The sequence below is a fragment of the Podarcis raffonei genome, chromosome 13 (genome assembly GCF_027172205.1).
Source record: "Podarcis raffonei isolate rPodRaf1 chromosome 13, rPodRaf1.pri, whole genome shotgun sequence".
In the NCBI taxonomy this organism is placed as follows: domain Eukaryota; kingdom Metazoa; phylum Chordata; class Lepidosauria; order Squamata; family Lacertidae; genus Podarcis; species Podarcis raffonei.
Window position 1 is genome coordinate 46,697,536 of NC_070614.1, and position 22,453 is coordinate 46,719,988.

General features: G+C 42.6%; 4 protein-coding genes across 4 annotated transcripts; all 4 read right to left on the reverse strand.

Moving 5' to 3' along the window:
• Window positions 1-262: 262 nt before the first annotated feature.
• LOC128400634 (olfactory receptor 6X1-like) lies at window positions 263-1,794 on the reverse strand. The gene has a single exon (XM_053362968.1). The coding sequence runs from the start codon at window positions 1,363-1,365 to the stop codon at window positions 424-426; it is 942 nt and encodes a 313-aa protein (XP_053218943.1). The 5' UTR covers window positions 1,366-1,794; the 3' UTR covers window positions 263-423.
• Window positions 1,795-4,889: 3,095 nt separating this feature from the next.
• LOC128400758 (olfactory receptor 6X1-like) lies at window positions 4,890-5,910 on the reverse strand. The gene has a single exon (XM_053363219.1). It carries the CDS (start codon window positions 5,852-5,854, stop codon window positions 4,910-4,912), a length of 945 nt encoding a protein of 314 aa, XP_053219194.1. The 5' UTR covers window positions 5,855-5,910; the 3' UTR covers window positions 4,890-4,909.
• A 5,218-nt stretch (window positions 5,911-11,128) lies between these two features.
• On the reverse strand, window positions 11,129-12,082 carry LOC128399120 (olfactory receptor 6M1-like). The gene has a single exon (XM_053360380.1). The coding sequence runs from the start codon at window positions 12,080-12,082 to the stop codon at window positions 11,129-11,131; it is 954 nt and encodes a 317-aa protein (XP_053216355.1).
• Window positions 12,083-20,466: 8,384 nt separating this feature from the next.
• LOC128399121 (olfactory receptor 6X1-like) lies at window positions 20,467-21,411 on the reverse strand. The gene has a single exon (XM_053360381.1). The coding sequence runs from the start codon at window positions 21,409-21,411 to the stop codon at window positions 20,467-20,469; it is 945 nt and encodes a 314-aa protein (XP_053216356.1).
• Window positions 21,412-22,453: the final 1,042 nt, after the last annotated feature.

A 22,453-nucleotide genomic window follows, 5' to 3' on the forward strand; every position in this document is an offset into this window, starting at 1 on the left:
CCATCCTTTCAGGGAACAGACAGGGTGAAGCAGAATATATAAGTGCACACAATCACAGTGTGACCTTATGATCTTCGATTCAGGTAGGTAGCCATGTTGGTCTGACACAGCCAATATAGATACCTGAAGAAGTTTGCATGCACACGAAAGCTTATACCAAGAACAAACTTGGTCTCTGAGGTGCTATTGGACAATTTTTTTAATTTTTTTTATATGTTTCTTATGATCTTTGACAGCTTCACCCTTGTCCTTTTAATTATCCCAGTGATTTTAAATGTTTTATACTGTGATGCCAAAAAAGGTATTTGATTTGAACCTCACTTCTCATTGAGATTAATGAGAGAAATAGGAATGAGGAGTAATCCATATGCATAATTCCATCAGTAATCTGAACTTCACCAATTCTTCCCTTTGGAATGCATTTTAAATGCCTTCTTTCAGGATCCACCTCCTTTTATGGATTGCACTCCTGACAGCCTCTTTCACTTCTGTGTTCCTTATGGTATATATGAAAGGATTCAACATTGGGGTGAGGATAGTGTTCAAGACTGCTACAACCCTAGTTCCTGGGGATGGGTGCAGGACGCTGGGCCTCACATACACAAAGATGAGAGCACCGTACAAAATAGACACCACAATCAGATGAGACACACAGGTGGAGAATGCCTTCTTGCGCCCTAATGCAGAGGGTATGCGAAGTATGGTTGAGATAATAAAGACATAAGACAGAATGTTTAAAGAGAAGGTTGAGAGAATAAATAGGATGGAGCTCAACAGTTCCAGCAACTGACTGGGGGTGGTATCAGCACAAGCTATGCTTAGCATGGGGCCAAAATCACAGTAGAAGTGGTCAATGACATTAGAACTGCAGAACGGCAACGTCCACAAGATGGGTAGCTGAAAAATCATAATAATAAATCCCCCATACCAGGTGGCCAGGGACATTTGAATACAAACATTGTTGGTCATAATCATTGGGTACCGAAGTGGCTTGCATATGGCTAAATAGCGGTCAAATGACATGGCTGTGATGATAAAAAGCTCCGTAGTTCCCAGCGTGAAGTGGAAGAAGTTCTGGGCCATGCAACAATAGAAGCAAATAGTGGTCCGTGTTTCTAAAAGGGCCTGCAGCAACTTAGGTACAACTGTAGTGGTGTAGCACATCTCCAGAAAGGCAAGGTTGCTCAAGAAGATGTACATTGGTGTCTGAAGCCTTGGTATGAAGGCCACAATGATGGGGATGCAGCCATTCCCAATGATGGCTACAATATACATGAATAAACCCACAACGAAGAAGAATCTGTGAAGATCAGGTAGTAAAGGAAACCCCAGAAGGATAAATTCAGTCACTGTTGATGTATTCATCACTGGAAATTACCATCAAATAATCCTCAGATGTGTCTTGGAGGACATCCCAAATGTCCATGTATAAGAAGGACCCTGGGTTCCCATCCAGGAGAAGGACAACTCTGATCCTAAACCCCCATTGCCTTGCAGGATATCTTCAGGAGAAGAAAATACTAAGGAGAAAACACCACACAAACCCAGAGTGGAATCCCTAAAATGGTTGGATGGCACCTTGTACATCATCTTCTGGCAACTTGTGCAGGCATCTGGTGCCAAACGTATCACTCTGCTTTCCTTTGGACCATATCAGTGAGGCTGAGAAGGGGGTCTTGTCATCTGGGCAGTCCAGGACCTCCATACACACTGCCTAAACGTGCGCTCCATGAAGGTCACTTCGGTGCTGCTAACACAGTGATAGATGGATGCAAGCAGCAAGCTTATATAGAACTAGACTGCCTAGGGATGTTGGGTGGTGGGTGGGTGGGAATGGCATTTCTGTAGTGGAAGTTTATTATTATTATAAAAAAAACAAACCTAACTATGTACCACCAGTTAAAAGTCATTTAAACTGAGGATGCTCAAAATAGCAGTAGAACTTCTAAAATTGATGCAATGTGATTCATTTTAATTAAATCTCAAAAGGAGTTTTAGAAAGAAGGGAAAGAATGAACAAATGAACTCATGAAGGAAGGCTTCCTTGGAAGTACCAACAGTATATATCAAGCAAAATTGTAGATTTATTGGACTTTCAAAGATGCAGCAGCTCAAGATGTTATTGTTTTCATATTTAGACAGCAGACTTTTTGACTAGGGAAAAATAGAAGAGAAAGAAAGAAAGGAAGGAAGGAAGGAAGGAAGGAAGGAAGGAAGGAAGAGAAAGACTGTTAACCAAATAATTAAGAACATTTAAAGCAAATATGCTGCTTATGGATACCTTATGGTTTGCTTTGAAAATTCAGGATATAAATTTAATAAATACACAAATAATAAATACCCACTTACATAATTTACAAAACCTTAAAACAGTGGTGGTGAATGCTTTACAACCATATTTGATGTTTATGGTCTGTAGACCAACTAAAGTGACAACTTCTGTCATCCCTGGCTATTGGTAATGCTGGGTGGTGGAGAGTAACCTGAGTCCAGGTTACTTGCTAAAAACACTTGTAGACACAAGGGAAGTAAAAAGACATTTTCAGCAATTAAGGGGATATTTGGGGTTAAGGCCATGACATTAAATTTACACCAAAGTTTTGAAGTTCTCTGACACTTTTCGTGTTAGTGAAATATTCACATGATCTGCATACACTGAAAATATCACCACTTACTGTTAGGTGGATAATTACCCACTTATTTCAATAATGGGAAGTTCCTCATGATTTTGAATTAGGAGAAGAAATGTGCTGCAAAAGAAGGAAAAATACAATGCAACCAGCCATTAACGAATAAATAAATGGAAAAAGAATTGATAACCAAAACACTAAAAGGCAACCTTCAGCAAATTTCAAACGGGCTTCCACACTGAAATTTTGTAAAATTAGCCACACTTAAATAATAGGGATTCCACTCACCCCTAAGTGTTTTTGCTGTACATCTTCCATTCTCTGTTTTTAGAGACATTTTGGATGGGGATAAATGATTCAAATGCAGGTTTTTCCTAAAATGTTTGAATGTTACAGTTTGTACAGTCAGTTTGTAACAAGCTGTCCTTCTTGACAGCTTATCCAGAATATACATTCTCTCCTATCAAGGACAGCTTTGGTTGGGGGTTATTTGCTCACTTTTGTCTTCCAAGCAATTGATTGTTCCATTTGTCCACTTTCTAACAAGAAGCACTTGTCCAAATCTCTGAACATGGGACTTAAAATACATTTTATTAAGTATGTCTTGGAACACAGGAGTCTTCATGTTTCTCAAGGGACATGGCAAACTTCCAATAATGCAGGGTTCTCCAATGGCTATTAACAAGATTCATTAACAGGTAGAAAGTTTTCTGCAGATTAAACTTTACAAACTCACATGAGAAAGGCAGATGGGAAGGTGGCTTACTCATCTGCCGAATACCCATTTGGGGAATTTCAAGACTTCCTTAATAAAGGCTAACTAATACTTTAGAATAGCTTTCCCAGATCTGGTCCCCTTGGCTATGTCTCCCATTATCCCTGATCATCAGCCATGCTGACTGGGGCTGTTGAAATTTGTAGTGCAAAACATATGGAAAGCACCTGTTTGTTGAGTGAGATGATTTAGATGAAGAAAGAACAAACAATAGAAAAATAATTACCCATGGTAATTTCCACCTGGATAAAATAGAAGACTTATGGAAGCAGTGTTCGGTCAGAAATAGCTGCAGTGAATTTGTGTCCAGATTTTCACTTTTTGAAATATGGCAACCCTAAATAAAGGGGGCATTTTAGGGGCATGGTGGGACCAGAGATAAAGGGAGCTTTTCCACCAATGCTATTTCCATCCCCCAGCCCCTGAGTTAATTAGTAGCAATAAGGTTTAGTTTTCAGAGCTGTTGTTTCTTTTTATAAAAATAATCCATAGGTCATGACTAAATAAAAGTGTCACTTTCGTGATTTAATAAGGATCTTTCAACAAATTATGTTGTCCCATAATTCTATCCAACAACAAACAACAACTGAAGAATTTGGGTCGCACAAACACACATATTCTTTAATCAGTTTACATACATTTGCACTGCACTGTTCAAGTCTAAAAGGTTTTCCAGATCATGCAAAAATATAAAAACTGATTTAAAATAAATGACATCACTTTAGAGCATGAAACAATAGAAGATGAGTAACTCTCAGTGTTAAAATTACTTGAAGACTTCACTTGGTAACGTGAACCAAACATCAGAATATTGGTGTGGGACTGAAATTCTAAGGAGATGTTGATTGATGTTTTAAGTGTTTGTTTGTTTGTTTAGGGCAGCCTTCTTCTTGCCCTAGTGAGCAACCTGGCTGCTAAATTCTGTACCAGCTGAAGTTTCTGAGCTGTCTTCAGAGGCAGTTGCGCATATAATGTATAGCAGTAATGTAACCTAGAGGGTTCCAGAGCAGACAACAGAAGTTAGGCTGGGCCACCAGCTGAAGCTGATAGAAGGCACTCTGAGCCACTGAGGCTACCTGAGTTTCAAGCAACAGCAATGGATCCAGGAGTACAGCCAAGCAGAATGCTAGTTCTGCTTAGAGTACACCCACTGAAGTTAATGAATCTAAGTTAGTCATGTTCATTAACCTTAATGGGTCTCCTCTTAGTAGAACTAGCCTTGGTTCCAACCCAATAATAACAACGACACAATAGCACTAATAGCAATAATAACAATAGACACAATTGGCAATCATAGTTAGTAATAACTGTAATATGGCTGGCATTAGTGAAAGATCTATACTGCAGCAAATTCTATTATAATATTACCATTATTGTGCATTATATTTTTGAACATACCCTACAGTGTGCCTTTAACACTAAGCTAAGATTTTCTTTGTCTCAATCTTCAGGATTCTCACAAGACAACTTTTACCAGCCAGTTTTTTGAAGCACATTTTAAAAATCATTTTTTGAGGGCTGCACTCTTTTTATGGATAGCACTTCTGACAGCAGCTTTCACGTCTGCATTCCTTATTGTATATATGAAAGGATTTAGCATTGGAATGAGGACAGTGTTCAAAACTGCTACTACTCTGCTCAGGCGAGATTGGGCAAGGACATTGGACCTGACATAAATGAAGATCAAGGCTCCATACAGTATAGAAACAACAATCAGGTGAGATGTACAGGTGGAGAATGCCTTCTTGCGACCCCTGACTGAAGGTATCCGAAGGATAGAGGAAATGATGAAGATGTAGGACACTGTGTTGAAGATCAAGGTCATGATGACAAACACAATGGAACTGATAAATCCCAGTAACTGACTGACGCTGGTGTCAGAACAGGCTAGTTTTAACAATGGGCCAAAATCACAGTAGAAGTGGTCAATGATATTGGACTTACAGTAAGGCAACGTCCACATAATAGCACACTGAAGAAACATAATGATGAATGATCCATACCAGGTAGCCAAGGACATCTGAATACAAACATTCTTGGTCATAATCATGGGGTACTGAAGAGGCTTGCATATGGCCAAATAGCGGTCAAAGGACATCACAGTGAGGATTAAAAGCTCTGTACCGCCAAAAATAAAATGGAACAGATTCTGAGTCATGCAGCAATAGAAACAAATCGTGGTTTGTGCTTTTATTAGTGTTTGTAGTAACTTAGGGACAACTGTTGTGGAGTAGCAGATCTCCAGAAAAGCAAGATTGCTCAGGAATTTGTACATCGGTGTCTGAAGCTTTTGTTCAATGACTACAATGATGGGGATGAACCCATTTCCTAGGATAGTTATAATGTACATACATAAACCTACTACAAAGAAGATACTATGTAGCTCATGGAAGAAAGGAATTCCCAGTAGAATAAATTCATCTACCGTTGAGGTATTTGATATGGTCATCACAGCAGAACTACTCCAATAATCCTCTGAGGTGGTTCAAAGTATGTCCAAAACTTCACACACACACACATAATGATTTTTTCCAGATTGACAGAATTAAACTGGCCTAGGCTGCAAAAGAAGACAAATGGAAAGCCACGTGAAGAGTCAAAAATAGTAAACTATGGAGAAAATAGCAATTCATCCTGAACATAATAGGCAGAAACACTGAAGAAAAATAAACTTACCATCAATGAAGATAGATCCTTATGGAATTTTGTTTTAAAGTTCTGTCATCACTTTTACGCCATCAGCTAAGAAATCCTCTATCATTTTTCCTGGTTATTCAACGATAGCTCATGGTAGCTCCTTTTTCATGGTGTTGGAAGTCTTGGCAGGTCTTTCCCTACAATCCCCAACAAAAATGCCTCGGGTTTTTTAGCAAATGTTAAAAACAAAAGTTGAAAAACATCTTCATGTATGCGACAACGGCCGCGAGAGTTCTGGTAGCTCAAGGATGGAAGACTGAAGAAACTCCGATTAAAGAATCATGGCAAGAAAAATTGATGGACTATGCAGAACTGGCAAAACTGACACATAAACTACGAAATAAGGATAACTGTGACTTTAAGGATGAATGGGAACCTTTCACAAAGTATTTGAAGATGCAACAAAGCGAACTGGACTCCTTGGCAGGTTTTGAATAAACATTCCCATTTTTTTTACTGATAATAATAAGCTAAACAGTTGGAGGATCTATACAACTCTGTAACATGCAGAAAATAGCATTATTGGAGAAACCAAAGACTGGAACTGAGGGAAGTCAGGGGGTGGGGTGGGGGTGGGTTTTATGGGGGGGAGGAAAAATGGGGGGGAAATAAGGATATGTTTTTGGAAAATATGTTTTGTTATAATTTTGAATAAAATTTATTTTTTTAAAAAAGGAAGTCTTTAGTAGTGCATAACACTTTATGAATAACCAGGACAGTATATGCAATATATTAGAAATGTCACTACTCTACTTATTTTTAAAAGATTTATTACATGTCTACTCCAATTGTGGGAAAGAATGTCTCATGATTCTGGAGATGAAAGCAATTGAGAGATACAAAATAAAGGAAAGTCTTCAACACATTCAACAGGCTGAAACTCTGTAAGAATAACACCCGCTGCAATGCCTCTTGGCTTTTTTAGACCCCATCTTGCACCTATTTTCACCATCACATGACAAAGTTGTGTTCTACATGAATGCTTCAACTTGATTAAATTGCTATGATAACACAATGCTTATCCTTACTACAGTTCCACAGGAATAGAGAATCTTCATTAGAAAGGACGGCTTTTGAGCAGGTCATTTATTTTCTTTGATCTTCCAAGCAACCAATTTGTCCACGTGCCAAGCATTTCTCATGAGAGGCTATTTCGTCAAGTTTCTCAACATAATATAACACATGGTTTTGTTGGATATGCATGATTTCTCATGAGAATGATGTCCAAGAGGGAAGGGTTGTCTCATGAGTATTCTCAATATTGATGAATCTAGATCAAACTAGAGTTATGTAGAGTTTTCTCTAGATAAAATATGTCAGGCAGAAGCCTGGTGAAGTTGGACTGTGTGTGCATGTGTGCATTTCTGTATTCTTCAGATGGGCAAATATCCATATTTGGAATCTCAGCTGGCTTAACAAGCAACCATCTACAGTTTGACATAATATTCAGAATGCCCAAAATGTGAAGTTGGTCATGTTGGTTCATAAGAGTGTGTGGAGGCGGAGAGAGTCCACAGCTGGTCACTATCTTTAGTAGATACAAGCAAAATGTCACCAAGCTGTGAGAAGCGTTTGAGATCTCAACATATTTTCATCAGACAAGATGTTGCGTGTTCAGACCTTTAAACCTCCCCATTAAATAAATTCAGACAAGACTCAAATTTTGGTTTGGTTTTTGGCAGAATTTAGGCCATAACTTTATTGATTACAGCAAGTGAGTGGTTGCATAGGCTCTGGTTCGACTAGCTCTCTGCACCATTGCAGATAGCGCTGACCCAGGGCACCAGCATAGGTGAGTCTAGGGTGAAAACCCGGATAGGCGGAAAGCCGGGAACAGGCTATGTCCACCACCCAGATATCCGCCTGGACTCCGGCACAGGCACAACCCCCTCACAGGGTTGACCAAACCACTGAGTCCCTGGATTCCTTTAATGAAATACCCTTCACATAGGGATGGTGGGAGCGTTCCCCCATCCCTATCACCTGAACCAGAGCCTTTCCACAACCTTACAAGCTGTGACGATTTGCTACGTGGCAGGTGAAACACAAATGGCACCAGCCAATCAGCCAAGTGGGGAAATTCCTGCAGTGCCCCTGTCCCAACGATAGACGACAGACGACGGCATAACAAGGCCAAGCACACAGCCATGGAAAATAGGGAGAGGTGGGCGGGTGTTCTGATGCACGCACCGAAAGAGGAAGCTCTGGGTCATGTGCATAGGTATATATATATAGGTCCCTTGATCCGTTTTGGCTGCCTCCCATTGGCCTGATCAAACCCTGCATCAAGGGACCTACCAATCGGGTGTTGTGGCTATCCAATCGTACCCACCCACAACACAGGGTTTGGTTGCCAGGCCTCACTGCAACACGTGCCCTTTTTAAGGGAGGACCCGATTTACACAAAGTGTCTGTTAGGGGAATTAAAAGAAATGTGGCTCTGCCCCACCACACTGACTGCTACTGATAACCCCAGTCTGAAACCCTGGAGAGCTGCAGCCAGTGTAGACAATACTGATCTCAATAGACCTGTGGTCTGACTCATTATAATGCATCTTCCAACATCCCTATCAAGTGTTTGATGGTTTAATAAGGGCCATTAGACAAATCATGAATACTGCCTTTTTCAGCTGATCCTTTCCCTCCCTCTTTTCGGCAAGACTGTATGCCTGTTAAATATTCGATCATATGAAATTCACCCTAGTGCACAACTTACAGAGGTCGGCTATATAAACATCAGAACAAGACTGCATCAGTTGTGTGTGTGTGGTTTTTCTTGTCTAAGATCTGGAAACACAGAATGATCCAAGGAAACCATTGTTCTCAGAAGTGTATATGGACAACATAAGGCCACACTTGGGCAAAACTAAACATTTCATTCGTTTAAATAGGAGGAATTCAACAAGGGGTTTAACTTCCCCATTTGCAAAAATCAATCAATCAATTTCCTATTTTTGCAATCCTAGTTTTGTACACATTATCACTTACTTCTTGTTCACATTGTACTTAAGTCAGGTCTGTTCATCTGAAACAGCTGTTGTGCATGCTTAGGTGAGCATCTATGTGCAGAAGGCAGTTTCGTGAATAGGAGTTCCAGCATGGGAGTGTGTGTGTGTGTGTGTGTGTGTGGCAAAGACAGGGAAACCAAACAGGCAATGCATGTTGGGTGAAGATATCTTCACTCCATCTTGGATGTGTACATGAAAATGCAGCTTGAAAGAGACCTCGCTGCATTTTAAGCCTCTAATGTGTATATACTGAATACAGAGGGTCTTAGAGTACACAAAGAACAGCCACAGTGGCTTGCAGTAGTAACTGACAATTCCAATAGCAAAGCCACAAGTTTGAAGGAATTAAATGGTATTCACTAAATGACATGTACACAAAGGTGCAAATCATTCCACAAATGAAAGGAAACTGCTTGGCATTTGTGCATGATGTAAAAAACTAACCTTAATAAACAATTAACAACAACAACACACTGCCATTTTGAAAATTCACTGCAGCTCTAACCATGCCTACTCAGATGTTATTCACATGGAATGGAGTGAGGCTTGCTCCCAGGTAAATGGGGTTGGGATTGCAGCTTCAATATTATATGTGCCCCAAATACATTATCCAAAAAATATTTCTCAGAATCCTCCTCTAAAAAGGTAACCCACAGCTCACCTTCTCTTTCACTGGAGAAGTTAGTAGTAGCACAAAGTAAGTTAAAAGGTAAAGGAACCCTGGACAGTTAAGTTCAGTCAAAGGCGACTATGGGATGGGGTGCTCATCTTGTTTTCAGGCCGAGGGAGCTGGTGTTCGTAGTAGTACTATTTTTTAATTGAACTTATATACTGCCCTATACTCAGAAGGTCTCAGGGTGGTTCACAGAGCAAAATCAACATAAAAACCACCATATATATAATCAATATGAAAACAACAACCCAATAACCCCTCAACAAAAAAACCAAACAAACACATTTTAAAAGGGCATAGTCTGTCAGTCGGATCAACCAAAGGCTGATGAAAAAAGGAACATATTTGCCTGGCGCCTAAAGGTGTATAATGAAGATTCCATGTGAACTTCCCTGGGGAAAGTATTCCATAGATGGGGGGCCACTACAGAGAAGGCCCCCCGTTCTTGTGCTACTAGTAGCAATAGGTAGGAAACATCACACTTGCAATTTTAAACACATTTTTTCAAGAACTTCTTTAAGGAACTCTGTCTTCTTCAATATCACACTCCTGGGAGCCTCTTTCACTTCCATGTTCAGCATTGGCATGAGGGCAATGTTTAAGACTGCCACTATCCAGCTTACTCAGGACAAGGGATGAACATTGGGTCTCACATACATGAAGAGACCAAATCTCTCTCTCTCTCTCTCTCTCTCTCTCTCTCTCTCTCTCACACACACACACACACACACACATCCTGGCTATTTTTCCTAGGAATAGCTGTACTGGCAAATCAGTTCTATAACATACTATATTTGATGGAAACCAGCTCTTTACCCTAACCTGCTTAATCTGAATTGCTAAAAACTAGGCCAAACAAGAATTTGAGGGCTTCTGGAGTATTTTGATGTGTCTGTAGCAAAAGGGTGTTCTAGAGATGTGGAGCTGACAATGCAAAACCTTGCATTATATTGATTGCGAGTCAAACAGATAGCTTACTAAATGCTGGATGCTGCATATACAGCATATTTAAAGCACATGGCATCTCCCCTCAAAATCCTGAGAACTGTAGTTTGTTAAGGGTTCTGGGAATTATAGCTCTGTGAGGTGTAACACTTTAATGGAAGTCATGTGCTTTAAATGTATGGTAGTCCTGTATGATCTTAAATCCCATGGTATACTGTAACTCCCAAACTGTACAGTCCTATGCATGTCCAGTGAAATAAGTTCAATTGAGATCAGTTGTACATATTCCCAGGTAAATGTGTTTAAACTGATGCTCCAAAGGTGTTAACCTCCAAAGTCCAAAAGAGTATTCCCAGTCCTTAACTTCCTTACCTGGGAAGAAATGGCACACAAGCCTGAATCAGGAAACCACCTCCTTAGAGCAAAATGTCCTGCTTAGGGCTTCCCTCAAAACTTCTTTGACCTTCTCATTCCTGAGGCTGTATATGAAAGGGTTCAAAAGAGGAGTCACCACTGTGGTCAGGATGGCAGCAACCTTATCAAAAGCCAGAGAGTAGCTTTGATTTGGACGGACATACATGAAGATGGAACTCCCATAAGCGATGGTGACCACAGTGATGTGAGAGGCGCAGGTGGAGAAGGCCTTTTGCCTCCCTTGGACAGATGGGATTTTCAGGATGGTGGAGATGATATAGCTGTAAGAGACCACAGTGAGCACCAATGAGCTGAGGACCACCAAGGAAGACAGAAGGAAGTTAAGGAGCTCAATGAAGTGAGTGTCCATGCAGGCTACTTCCAGCAGAGGTGCAATGTCGCAAAAGAAGTGGTTGATGTTGTGGCGGCAGTATGGAAGTCTGGAGACAACAACTGTAGGGCAAAGAACTGAGAGGAAAGCCCCTACCCAACAGCCCAGAACCAGAAGGAAGCACACATGTCCATTCATAATGATGGTGTACCTTAATGGATGACATATGGCCACGTACCGATCAAAGGACATGACTGCTAAGAGGATAAACTCCACCGTTCCCAGGAAGAAATAAAAATATGTCTGAGTGATGCAGCCTGTGAACAAAATGGTTTTCTTTTCAGCCAGGAGGCTGGACAGCATTTTGGGGGCAATCACGGTAGTGAATAGGATGTCCAGAAAAGACAAATTACTGAGGAAGAAGTACATAGGAGTGTGGAGTCGCAGGTCAGTCCATATAATGGAGAGGATGACCACGTTTCCCATGAGGGTGATCAGGTATGTGAAAAGCAGGACCACAAAGGAGAAGATCTGAACCTCACGGTGGGCTGGGAAAGACAGGAAAACAAATTCCTTCACTGATGACTGGTTGTTGGTCTCTGGATCCATTCTTTGCCCTCTGCAATGGAACATACTTTTTAAACAACAACAAACTGAAGCTGAGCTCTTGCTGCATCATCAGAACCACATGTTATTCTAGCAAATATATTTTAAGACCTTCATTTGATGAACACAGCTGATAAAGGTAGTTGCCCCCAGGAATGCTCATGCACAATTTTTTTTTTGTTAGTCTTCTAAGGCTGTTTAGCCTTTTCATAGAATCATAGAAACATAGAGACGGAAAGGACTCTGGTGGTCATCTACTCCAAGCCCCTGTAATACAGGAATCCTGCTCACAGCCATTCCTGGATGGGCTCGAACCACCAACCTTCTGGTTAGCAGGTAGTTTTTACTGAATACTATTTAGAAAACAACTCACCTTAGTAGGACTGACTGACATCCTACTAAGCTGACGTGGCTCTCCTTGGCTTGTTGATTGATATGATCAACTTCAAACCTAGTAAGTCATAATGACTGCTAGTAAATGAGTGGTGCTAACAAAAGATTCAGAGAAGCTTCTTAGAGTCCCATAGATTCACAAATGGAAAAAGGATCGAGAAAAAAGGGAAGCAGAGAGATGAACATCTTCCACTTTGTTAGATATTTTAAATGCTGCTATTTCTAAATGGAGTGAAACCCCCTTTTTTCGCATTTGTTTTGGACCCTCTCATGTGACTCAAGGAGACACTTCTCTCACACACCCCAATATTTAATGGGAACTAGGTGTCCTTTTAATGGTATTTTCCATACTGCTCAAAACTGGATGTTCAAATGCTTCCTTAATTTAACTTGAATTTAATTTATATATTGTATCGCTTTTTTCTGCTTTTTTAAAAAGGGTTGTGAAGCCCCTCAGAAATTATGGCTAAAAGTCATGTTATCAATGCATTGATAAATAAATACATACCAATAGGCTGGAACAGCAGAGGCATAAACAATAGATATGAAGTATTTTTTGGTTTTGGTTTTACAATCAAATGGTAAATAAATTTTAAGAAATAAAATAATTAGGTAATACCAGGTTGCCTTAGATGTAGTTGGCTCTACCAATTAAATCTGAAGCAAAACATCCAGATAACTTTGAGGGACAAGAGCTTTCAATGCAAATAATCTCCACCCTAAAAGTAACTAAGGATCTTGATTTTTTTTTTTTTTTTGAAGTACGGATAAGTTATCTCCAGTTAGTCAGTAATTACGAAATATTGAGTTTAAGAGTTGCTTTCTTGTCTAAGTCACTTCTCTCTCTTCAAATTGTCCATTCAGACACAAACATCCACTCTCAGTGGTTTTGGAACTGTCAAGTGCATCTTAGGGCAATTTCAGATTCTTGTCAAACCCAAGAGATTTAAAAACCTTAAGAGCTTTCATAATCATCAAGGGCCCAATTTGTGGAAGATTTCTAGCTCTCAGAGCTTTTTCAATAGCATAAGTCTTCAAGATGGAAATATAGTGAAGACTTTCTCTGTTCCACAAAGCAGAAAATTAATGCAGAAATTAATCAACAAAGGCATGTTATCTGTGAAGGATCAACTCTTTTGAAGAAGAAAACAAACTCATCCAAAGTACTCCAGACACAATTAACTCTTTTGATGATTTATTTTTTTACCTTATTTATTTCATAAAAGAAAAAACCCCAAAGCAGCTAAAATACTTTAGAGGATTAGAGGACTTTCTTTGCAATCTCATTAGCTTCCAATTTTTGCTGATCTTTGCGTATATGCTCTATTTACAGGATGAGGACTAAAAACCCATTCAGACATTCCCATAATGTGAAGTATTTCATAAGTTAAGGCAGGCACCATCAAACACCTCTGATATAATTGTCTGACATCCTCATTGCTATTAGCTTTTAGGAATCACCTGGTGAATTCTGATCTGATCTTGTAGGATTTTACTACTAATCAGGATGCACATATTTTCTATTTTCTTGCTGCAATATACACATCATGAATTAGAGAAGCATCATTTAATACTTTGGAATTGACTTGTGGCAAACCTGCCCAAATATCCCATGACCACATTAGACTACACAAGTCATCATATCCAACACTGAAGCCTTGCCAGGGCCACCCTATGGCTATGTTACAACTGTCACATTCACACAAGCACACCCTTAGTGCAGGGGGGAAACTGCAACATTCTATAAAAGATTTTCATTTTTTTATTTTATTCATTTACAGCAGTTACACCCTACCCTTTAGTTTAAAAAAAAAATGTTTTCAGAGCAGGTTACAGAGTAAGTTCTAAGATGGTTCCTCCATTAGGTTCACAAACTAAAAAGACATGACACATAAGGAAACAGGAAAGGGGAAGGAGGAGAGAGAATCTAGCTCAAGCACAATTCCTTAAAGTTTTAGTCCTTAATGTTACATCTGGTGTTGGTGATCATTCCAGTTGTCTTGCCCTTGATAAAGAGCAATCCATCTCTGGAAGCATATATACCTCTCCTTCTAGATAATATTTAGGAGGTGACAACTTCCAGGCATCTCCTGTCACACAGATCTTCCCTTATTCATGTCATTTTATGGAAAAGAATTCCACCTAATATGTTCTATTTTATTTATTTCACTTTAAAAAAAAAGTTGTAAAAAATGCATGAAAACAACCATAGCACAAAAGTAAATAATCATTCACAATAAGAAAGCCAAAATTGAATTTGCCCACAGTCATATATGCTTTGTGTGTGACATGATCTATCAATAAAGAAGTAAAAATGCTTTATGTGATCTTTGTAGGCCATTCTTTCCATTCATCTTCCAAAGAATGCAACAATAATTTGACAATCCAACACAATTTGATGATTTCTTTTTTTAAAAAAAATATCCAACTGTACATAAAAATTCGAACTATTCCTTATGCTTCTGCCACAAATTTATTCTGCCCACAGAATAATTCTGCAGAGTAGCAGCGGTCCTGTGTCCGTGTGAGATGAGGGATAAATCAAGTCCAGAGACAGTTCGGTTCTTATCTCTAGAAGCGTTTATTTACAAGCAGTAAATCCATCACATTCCATCGGAACTTGGAGGCATTCTCAGCCGTGCTCCAAAAGCACACACGCAGCCTCTGAGCTGAGCTGCGTCTCAGTCAAAATCGAAAGCAAGTCTGAAAGCAGACACACGCTGTGACTCACTTCTCTGCGACAAGCTCCTCCTCCCAGATAAAGGACACCACGGAGTTTTAACCCTGTCAGTTCCAAACTCCACACCCCCTCTTGTCCTGCATCTGGGGACAATAGCCAACAATGCTTTCCCCATACACAGACCCTCACAGAACTCCTCGTGCTTCTGGAAGGTTAATGGTTTTGTGAAACCATCAGCGAGGTTCTTGGTTGAGGGACAGTATTTCAGAGCAACTAGCCCCTCATGAACGCTCTGACATACATTCCGGAACCGTATGTCCAAATGTTTGGTCCTCGCCTTGAATTGCCCTGTCTCAGCCAATTTGAGGCATGGTTGATTGTCTTCATGCACCACAACGGGCAGACAATTCTCTCCACAGATTTCCTCGACCAAACACACATAGAACTCCAGTTCTCTGCAAACCTCTGATAGCGCACTGAACTCAGCTTCAGTAGATGAAAGCGCTATGAGACTTTGCTTCCGGGACCTCCACCCAATCACTGAGTCCCCAAACTTCACCACTAGGCCTGACACTGATTTGCGGTCCTCAAGGTTAGCCCAATCCGAATCCACCCAGGCGGTCAGCTTGACATCACCCTCAGCTGACATCTTGAGGCAAAAGTCTTTGGTATCTTGCAGGTAACGTAGCACCCGCTTAACACCATTCCAGGCCTGCACACTAGGACTTGAAGCTTCTCTACTGAGCAGATTGACAGCAAACGCTATGTCTGGTCTGCTCCACTGTGACAGATACAACAGACTACCCAGAGCTGACTGAAAGAGTTCAGTATTTTCGAACACCACGCGTTCTACTTGCTGACACTCCTTCACGTACCCAGTCTCCATGGGTGATCTGGCACCTGCACAATCAGACATCCTGAACTTCTCAAGCAACTGCTCAATCTTACCTTTCTGGCGAAGCAAAAAGCTTCCATCACTTGCTCTTGTGATCTCTACGCCTAGATAGGACTTGACATCTCCAAGTTGCTTTAGCTTGAACCGCTTTCCAAGCTCCTTAGCAAACTTCTCTACCTGTTCACCTGTCTTTGCCATGAGCAAGATGTCATCAACAAACACCTGGGCCACTTGCTGTTGCAAGCCTGAATCTCTAATGTAAAGACAATTGTCTGCAAGAGATCTCTTAAAACCTAGCTCTTCTAAGGCTTCATGTAGGCACATATTCCAATTCCTGGCAGATTGCCGTAATCCATAGATGGATTTGTGCAACCGCCACACGACGCCTGGCTCACTGACTTCAAACCCTGGAGGAGGAAGCATGTACAACTCCTCCTGGAGATCTGAGTTCAGGTAGGCGACATCTACATCAAAATGGTTCACCTTCCAACCTCTCTGTGCTGCTATCGCCAAAAGCGTTCTCAAAGTCTCCGCCCTTGAGGTCGGCGAATATACCTCTGTGAAGTGGACACCCCTTCTCTGTGTGAATCCACGGGCCACTAATCTCGCTTTATACTGTGGTTCTCCTGCTTCTGTGGGTTTAAGTCGGTAAACCCATCTGCAGCTCACAGCTTGCTGGTTAGCCGGCAGCTGTGTGAGTGAGAACACTCCAAGAGACTCCATTGAGTTCATCTCCTTCTGCATCGCCTCATGCCATTTGCTGGCTTCTTCCCGAGGCAACTTCTGAACATCCTCAAAGGATTCAGGTTCACATCTAGCCACACCAACCCAGACACTCGTGGCTTCATACCTTTCAGGTGGCTTCCCTTTGGTTGATCTTGCTGACCTCCTCAGCGTGAATTCTGGAACTGCGCCTGAATCACCTGGATCAACCCTACCACCCTCAGAAACATCCCCCTCTGACCTGCTGCGCCGTTTAGGGCGAACAGCTGGTCCTGCTGGCGAGGATGATTCACTCCTTAGCTCAGACTTGACAGAGACCTGTGGAGGGGTCCTGGGACTCCCTTTTGGAGAGATACGGAGCCTCTCCCTTGGAGATCCCGGCTCTGGACTCTGTGGCTGTGGACTGTGCACCTCAGCAACAGGTTCAGCTTCGTCCTCCTCCTCTTCCTCATCTGAGTCTAACAGAACATCTGGATTCCCGTGAAGACACTTCCACCCACTCTGCTCGCGAAACTCAGCACTGCCGCTAATAAGCAGCTTGGACTGGTTGCCAGTAGGGTATGCGAAACGCCACGCCTTTGAACCCGGCTCATAGCCTACAAAGATCATCTTCCTGGACCTTGGCTGACCCTTTCTGCGCATGGCCTTTGGAATGAGGACCCAAGCCTCACAGCCAAACACTCTCAGGAAGTCCACTTTAGGTTGCTTCCCATGCAGCAGAAAGTACGGTGTGTCCCCTACACTTGAATTGAACACCCTGTTCTGAACAAAGCATGCCATCTTATAACTCTCGGCCCAAAAGCGCTGTGGCAGACCTGAGTCTGCCAGCATAGCATTCGCTGACTCCTGTAGTGTGCGAAATTTTCTCTCTGCAACCCCATTCTGTTGCGGACTGTAGGGGGCAGTCAGTCGATGACTGATACCCTTCTGCCTGAAAAACGATTGCAGCGCAGAACCTGTGAACTCCCCCCCCCGATCAGATTGAAAGGAAATCACCCTGGTAGAGAACCGTAGCTCTACCGCTGTGATCCAATCCCTGATCAGTGCAGCTGCCTCTGACTTCTGTTGCAGCGCAAAAGCCCAAGAATGTCTAGAAAAATCATCAACCAAAACTAGAACCCATTTAGATCCAGCTAAAGAAGGTGTCGGCATGGGGCCCGACAAATCTGCATGCACAAGTTCAAAGGGTTTGCTGGTTCTTCTCTCTGACCTGGGGTATGTGCATGTTGTGACCTTCGATTGCTTACAGGCTTGACAATCTAGGTATCTGTCACATGCCTTGAACCTACACCCAATGGTGTTGCCTGTGGCCTTCCTCACATATGACCACCCAACGTGCCCAAACCTCCTGTGCCATAAGTGTATACAATCATGGTGTGGTGGGACATTAGCACACTGCCCTTGGGCGTCTTCAATGGACTCTCCACTAGCCCCATTTTCCACCAGCCCCATTTTCCCACCAGTCCCATTTTCAATGGGCATCTCCACGAGAAAGAGCCTGTCTCTTCTCTGGACACTGTAGATCTTCTTTCCATCCCTGTAGAAGGAACACAAATTGTTAGAGAACAGAACATCGAACCCAGCAGCCATAAGAGCTGGCACACTTAAAAGAGAGTGGGCAAGCTCGGGGACCACAAAAGCTTCTACCCAATGATCTATAAAAGAACAATATAGAAACCCAGATTCAGTCAGTGGTCTTTGAGACCCATCTGCTAAGGTGACATAACGTCCAGCTTTAAGAGCCTTGCAGTCCCGTAGGAGCTCTCTTGATTTGACGAGAGTGTGAGAAGCTCCCGAGTCGACAAGAAGAGATAAAGAGTGTCTCTGGCTGTTTTCCAAAGATGCCATGGCGTTGCTCACGTTCCCATCGGTTGCCATGGCCACAGCCTCCCCCCGACTGAGGCTTTTGCCTTTTCTCAGAGACACCATCGCAGCTGTGAGGTGATAAGACGCCTTGTTTTTCTTTTCCTCCTGGCCTGCTGCTTTCCCACGTCTTTGCTGGGAACTGGCCTTGGGAACCTGCTTTGTTGACATTCCACGCCGGCCGGTGTCCTTGGCAGCCTGGGCCTCAAGCGGATGCTTCCCAGCGCTGTTGGACGTCGTCTCAAAGCACAAACAACTTTCGAAGCCTTTCTCAGAGCTCTTGGAATGGCCTGCCTGGCCTGCCCCCTCCACTCCTTCTTGGGGTGCAGCCTGTGCCCTCTTTCACAGCTCTCAGCTGCTCTCCAGCACACAGACGTGTCGAAGCAGAGAAACAGCTTCCCGGAACAGTCCCAGCCCCCTCTGGGCTTGGTGCTCTCTCTGGGCGTCCTCTAGCCCCCTCTGGTCTGGCTCCCACTCCGGCCTGAGGCTTGCTCCCTTGGCCCTCGGCTTCCTCCCGGCCCTTGGCTCCTGCTGAGCCTTCGCACAGACTCCTCAGCACCTGCCAAGCGGCCTGAGCCGTTTTAACGCCCTCCAGGTGGGGCAACAGCAAAGCATCCACACTTGCTTTCAAGATGCAGAGCTCTCTCTGCTCTCTCTCACTCAGCAGAGCAGCAGCATGCATGGGTGGGGCCGGCTCCTTCTGGACTGGACTCCAGAGCCCTGTGGCCACAAACCACCCCCTTGCTCTTCTTGACCAGGCCTCCCAGTTGGCCCCATTCAGCCTCTCACCGGGGATATTGAAGCTCTCATGGCCCTGCTGTTCCTGAGCAGCAGCCATCTTCCTCCCCCCGGGGCTTCAGCGTACTCACACGTTTGCCAGCAAGCTGGACCTCTGAAGCAGCCGCCCGTCTTGGCCTTTGGCTTCTCTCTCCAGCTTCTCCCACTGCCCTTTCCTGGCAGGAGATCACAACAAATCGACGCTGGCAGCCTTCTCCCTTCTCACACTTGTCAGGAAACGCGAAACTTCCATAACCTTTGCGTAAAAAAATCCCTGCGTCCAGTCACGCTTCCCTTGCGTGGCTCTGCTTGGGAGCTGACCTGGCAGGAGAGCAGAGTAGCAGCGGTCCTGTGTCCGTGTGAGATGAGGGATAAATCAAGTCCAGAGACAGTTCGGTTCTTATCTCTAGAAGCGTTTATTTACAAGCAGTAAATCCATCACATTCCATCGGAACTTGGAGGCATTCTCAGCCGTGCTCCAAAAGCACACACGCAGCCTCTGAGCTGAGCTGCGTCTCAGTCAAAATCGAAAGCAAGTCTGAAAGCAGACACACGCTGTGACTCACTTCTCTGCGACAAGCTCCTCCTCCCAGATAAAGGACACCACGGAGTTTTAACCCTGTCAGTTCCAAACTCCACATTTGTCAGCTCCCAACATCTTTAATTTCTCACCCAGTTTCGAAACATCTCTATAAAGTAAGTCCCCATTTCATGAAAAGGGACCATGCTGAGCTATGAGTGAGTTGCCCAATGCCACCTAACTGAGTTCATAGTCACAGTGGGTATGTATATGAAGGTGCTAAGATCTAATGTCCCATTTCTCAGGCATAGCACATGTGTATTCCCCCCCCCCCAGTAATAGTATATTCCCTAAACCTCAGGTGCCTACTGTTCATTATCCATTTCTTGTCCATTATAAACTGACACCTCCATACCTGGGGAAAATAGCACAAGTATCTGGGTTGATCAGATGTGATTTCTGAGTTCTGTACATCTCCCAGTGAAAAGTTCCACTAGACCCAATCCCATCCACATTGTGCATAATCCTCCTTTCATTTACCATTTGTTGTCCTCAAATACTTTATTCCTGGTGAATCCCTTTTTCAGGGCATCTTTCACTTCCTTGTTCCTGAGTGTATATATGAAAGGGTTCAGCAGTGGAGTGACTAGGGTGTTTAGGAGGGATACCAGCTTGTTCCAACCCAAAGAGGCATGTCCGCTTGGCCTGACGTAGATAAAGATGATTGCCCCATACAGCATGATGACAACCATCAAGTGAGCAATGCAAGTGGAGAAAGCTTTCTGCCTCCCAGAGGCTGATGGGATTCTCATCACGGTGGAGATGATGAAGATGTACGAAACCACCGTCATCAGGGAATTGCAGAAGACCACAATGGTGGCCACGATGAAGACGATCCACTCTATGGGGCGAGTGTCGGTGCAAGCCAGCTTCAGCAATGGTCCAACGTCGCAGTAGAAGTGATTGATGATATTGGGGCCACAGAAAGGCAGGCGGAACACTAGAATCGTCTGCACCAAGACCGTCATCAAGCCACCAAGCCAAGAGCCACAAGCCAGCTGAACACATACCTTACTGCTCATTATGGCATGGTAGTGGAGAGGGTGGCAAATAGCCATGTAGCGATCATACGCCATGGCGGTGAGAAGGAAGAATTCGGTGGCCCCCAGGAAAAAATGGGAGAATGCTTGAGCTTTGCAACCAGCTAGGCTGATTGATTTCTTGATTGAAAGTAAGTTGGCCAGCAGTTTGGGTATGGTTGCGGTCACATAGATGATTCCTAAGAATGAAAGGTTTCCAAGGAAGAAGTACATTGGCTTATGTAGAGTGGTGTCATGGACTACAGTGGCCACGATGACAATATTCCCAGTGACAGTCAAGGTGTAGATCACCAAGACACCCACAAACACTAGAATTCGCACCTTTTGGATGCTGGGGAAGCCCAGTAAAATAAATTCGACCACAACTGTTTGGTTTTCCATCATCACCTGCATTAAAACATAGGAAAGAGTTACAAAACCGGGTCAGAGAGATGCTCTATCTAGAAGGTGATTCTATTAGGGATGGGTGAATCTGTCAATTTCTGGTTCTCTCTGTTTCTCATTTATCTAGCCTCTTCACATTTCAAAACCAATTTTGCATGCTTTTTAAAGATATAGATTTTCATGCTCACTTCTCCCCACTATATGCATTATTGTATGTTTTACTTGACTGGAGAATGGCATTGCTAAATTGGGAGAAGCACAGATTATGAAGGACGGCTGTGTTTTGGGTCATGTACTGTTTCAGAAAGTGTAGTAAGCTTGCATTTTAACATGAACTGAATTGGGTTGCTTCCCTATCCCTAGATTCTATCTATTGGCACATACCCAATTCACAGATCTTAAAGGCCAATAGAAATGCTCATAAGCAGATGCAATGGCAATATCCACCCATGCTACTAGTCTCCAAAGAAAAATTGTCCTCTGTAACTATCCATATATACAGCACAAAGAAATAATTACATTCTCTGGAAAAGAGTCAGGGTTCCTGCACTGATGAGTGTTGGACTAATAACTCTTCAGGTTCCTTCCAACACTACAATTCTATGAATCCATAATCATAAGCCCTGTTTCTCTATACCACTTTAGCCTTCCTTCTAAGGAGAACAAAACTCATAATTCTCCATATATTCCTTACACCTCCACACATGTAGATAACTGAACTATATGATTTCACTTTAAAGTGAACTTTAGGGATTTTGAAATTATAATTTAAAATGTCAGATTTGGACTCAAGAAAAATAAAAGGTCAAATCCAGATTGCAAACTGCATTTCAAATTTAGTTTTGCAATTCGAGCAGAAAACCTTATAAGGCTCTGTAAAAAAAAAAAATTCATTTAATGATCTGGATTAAGTGTATACTTCATTATTATTATTTTTAAAGAAGGTGTGAGATTGTGGCTCTGAAGACACGGTGCTGTTTAGAACCTCAAAACATTCACACATAAAAGTTACAGCAATCGATGGAGATGAAGTAAAGCA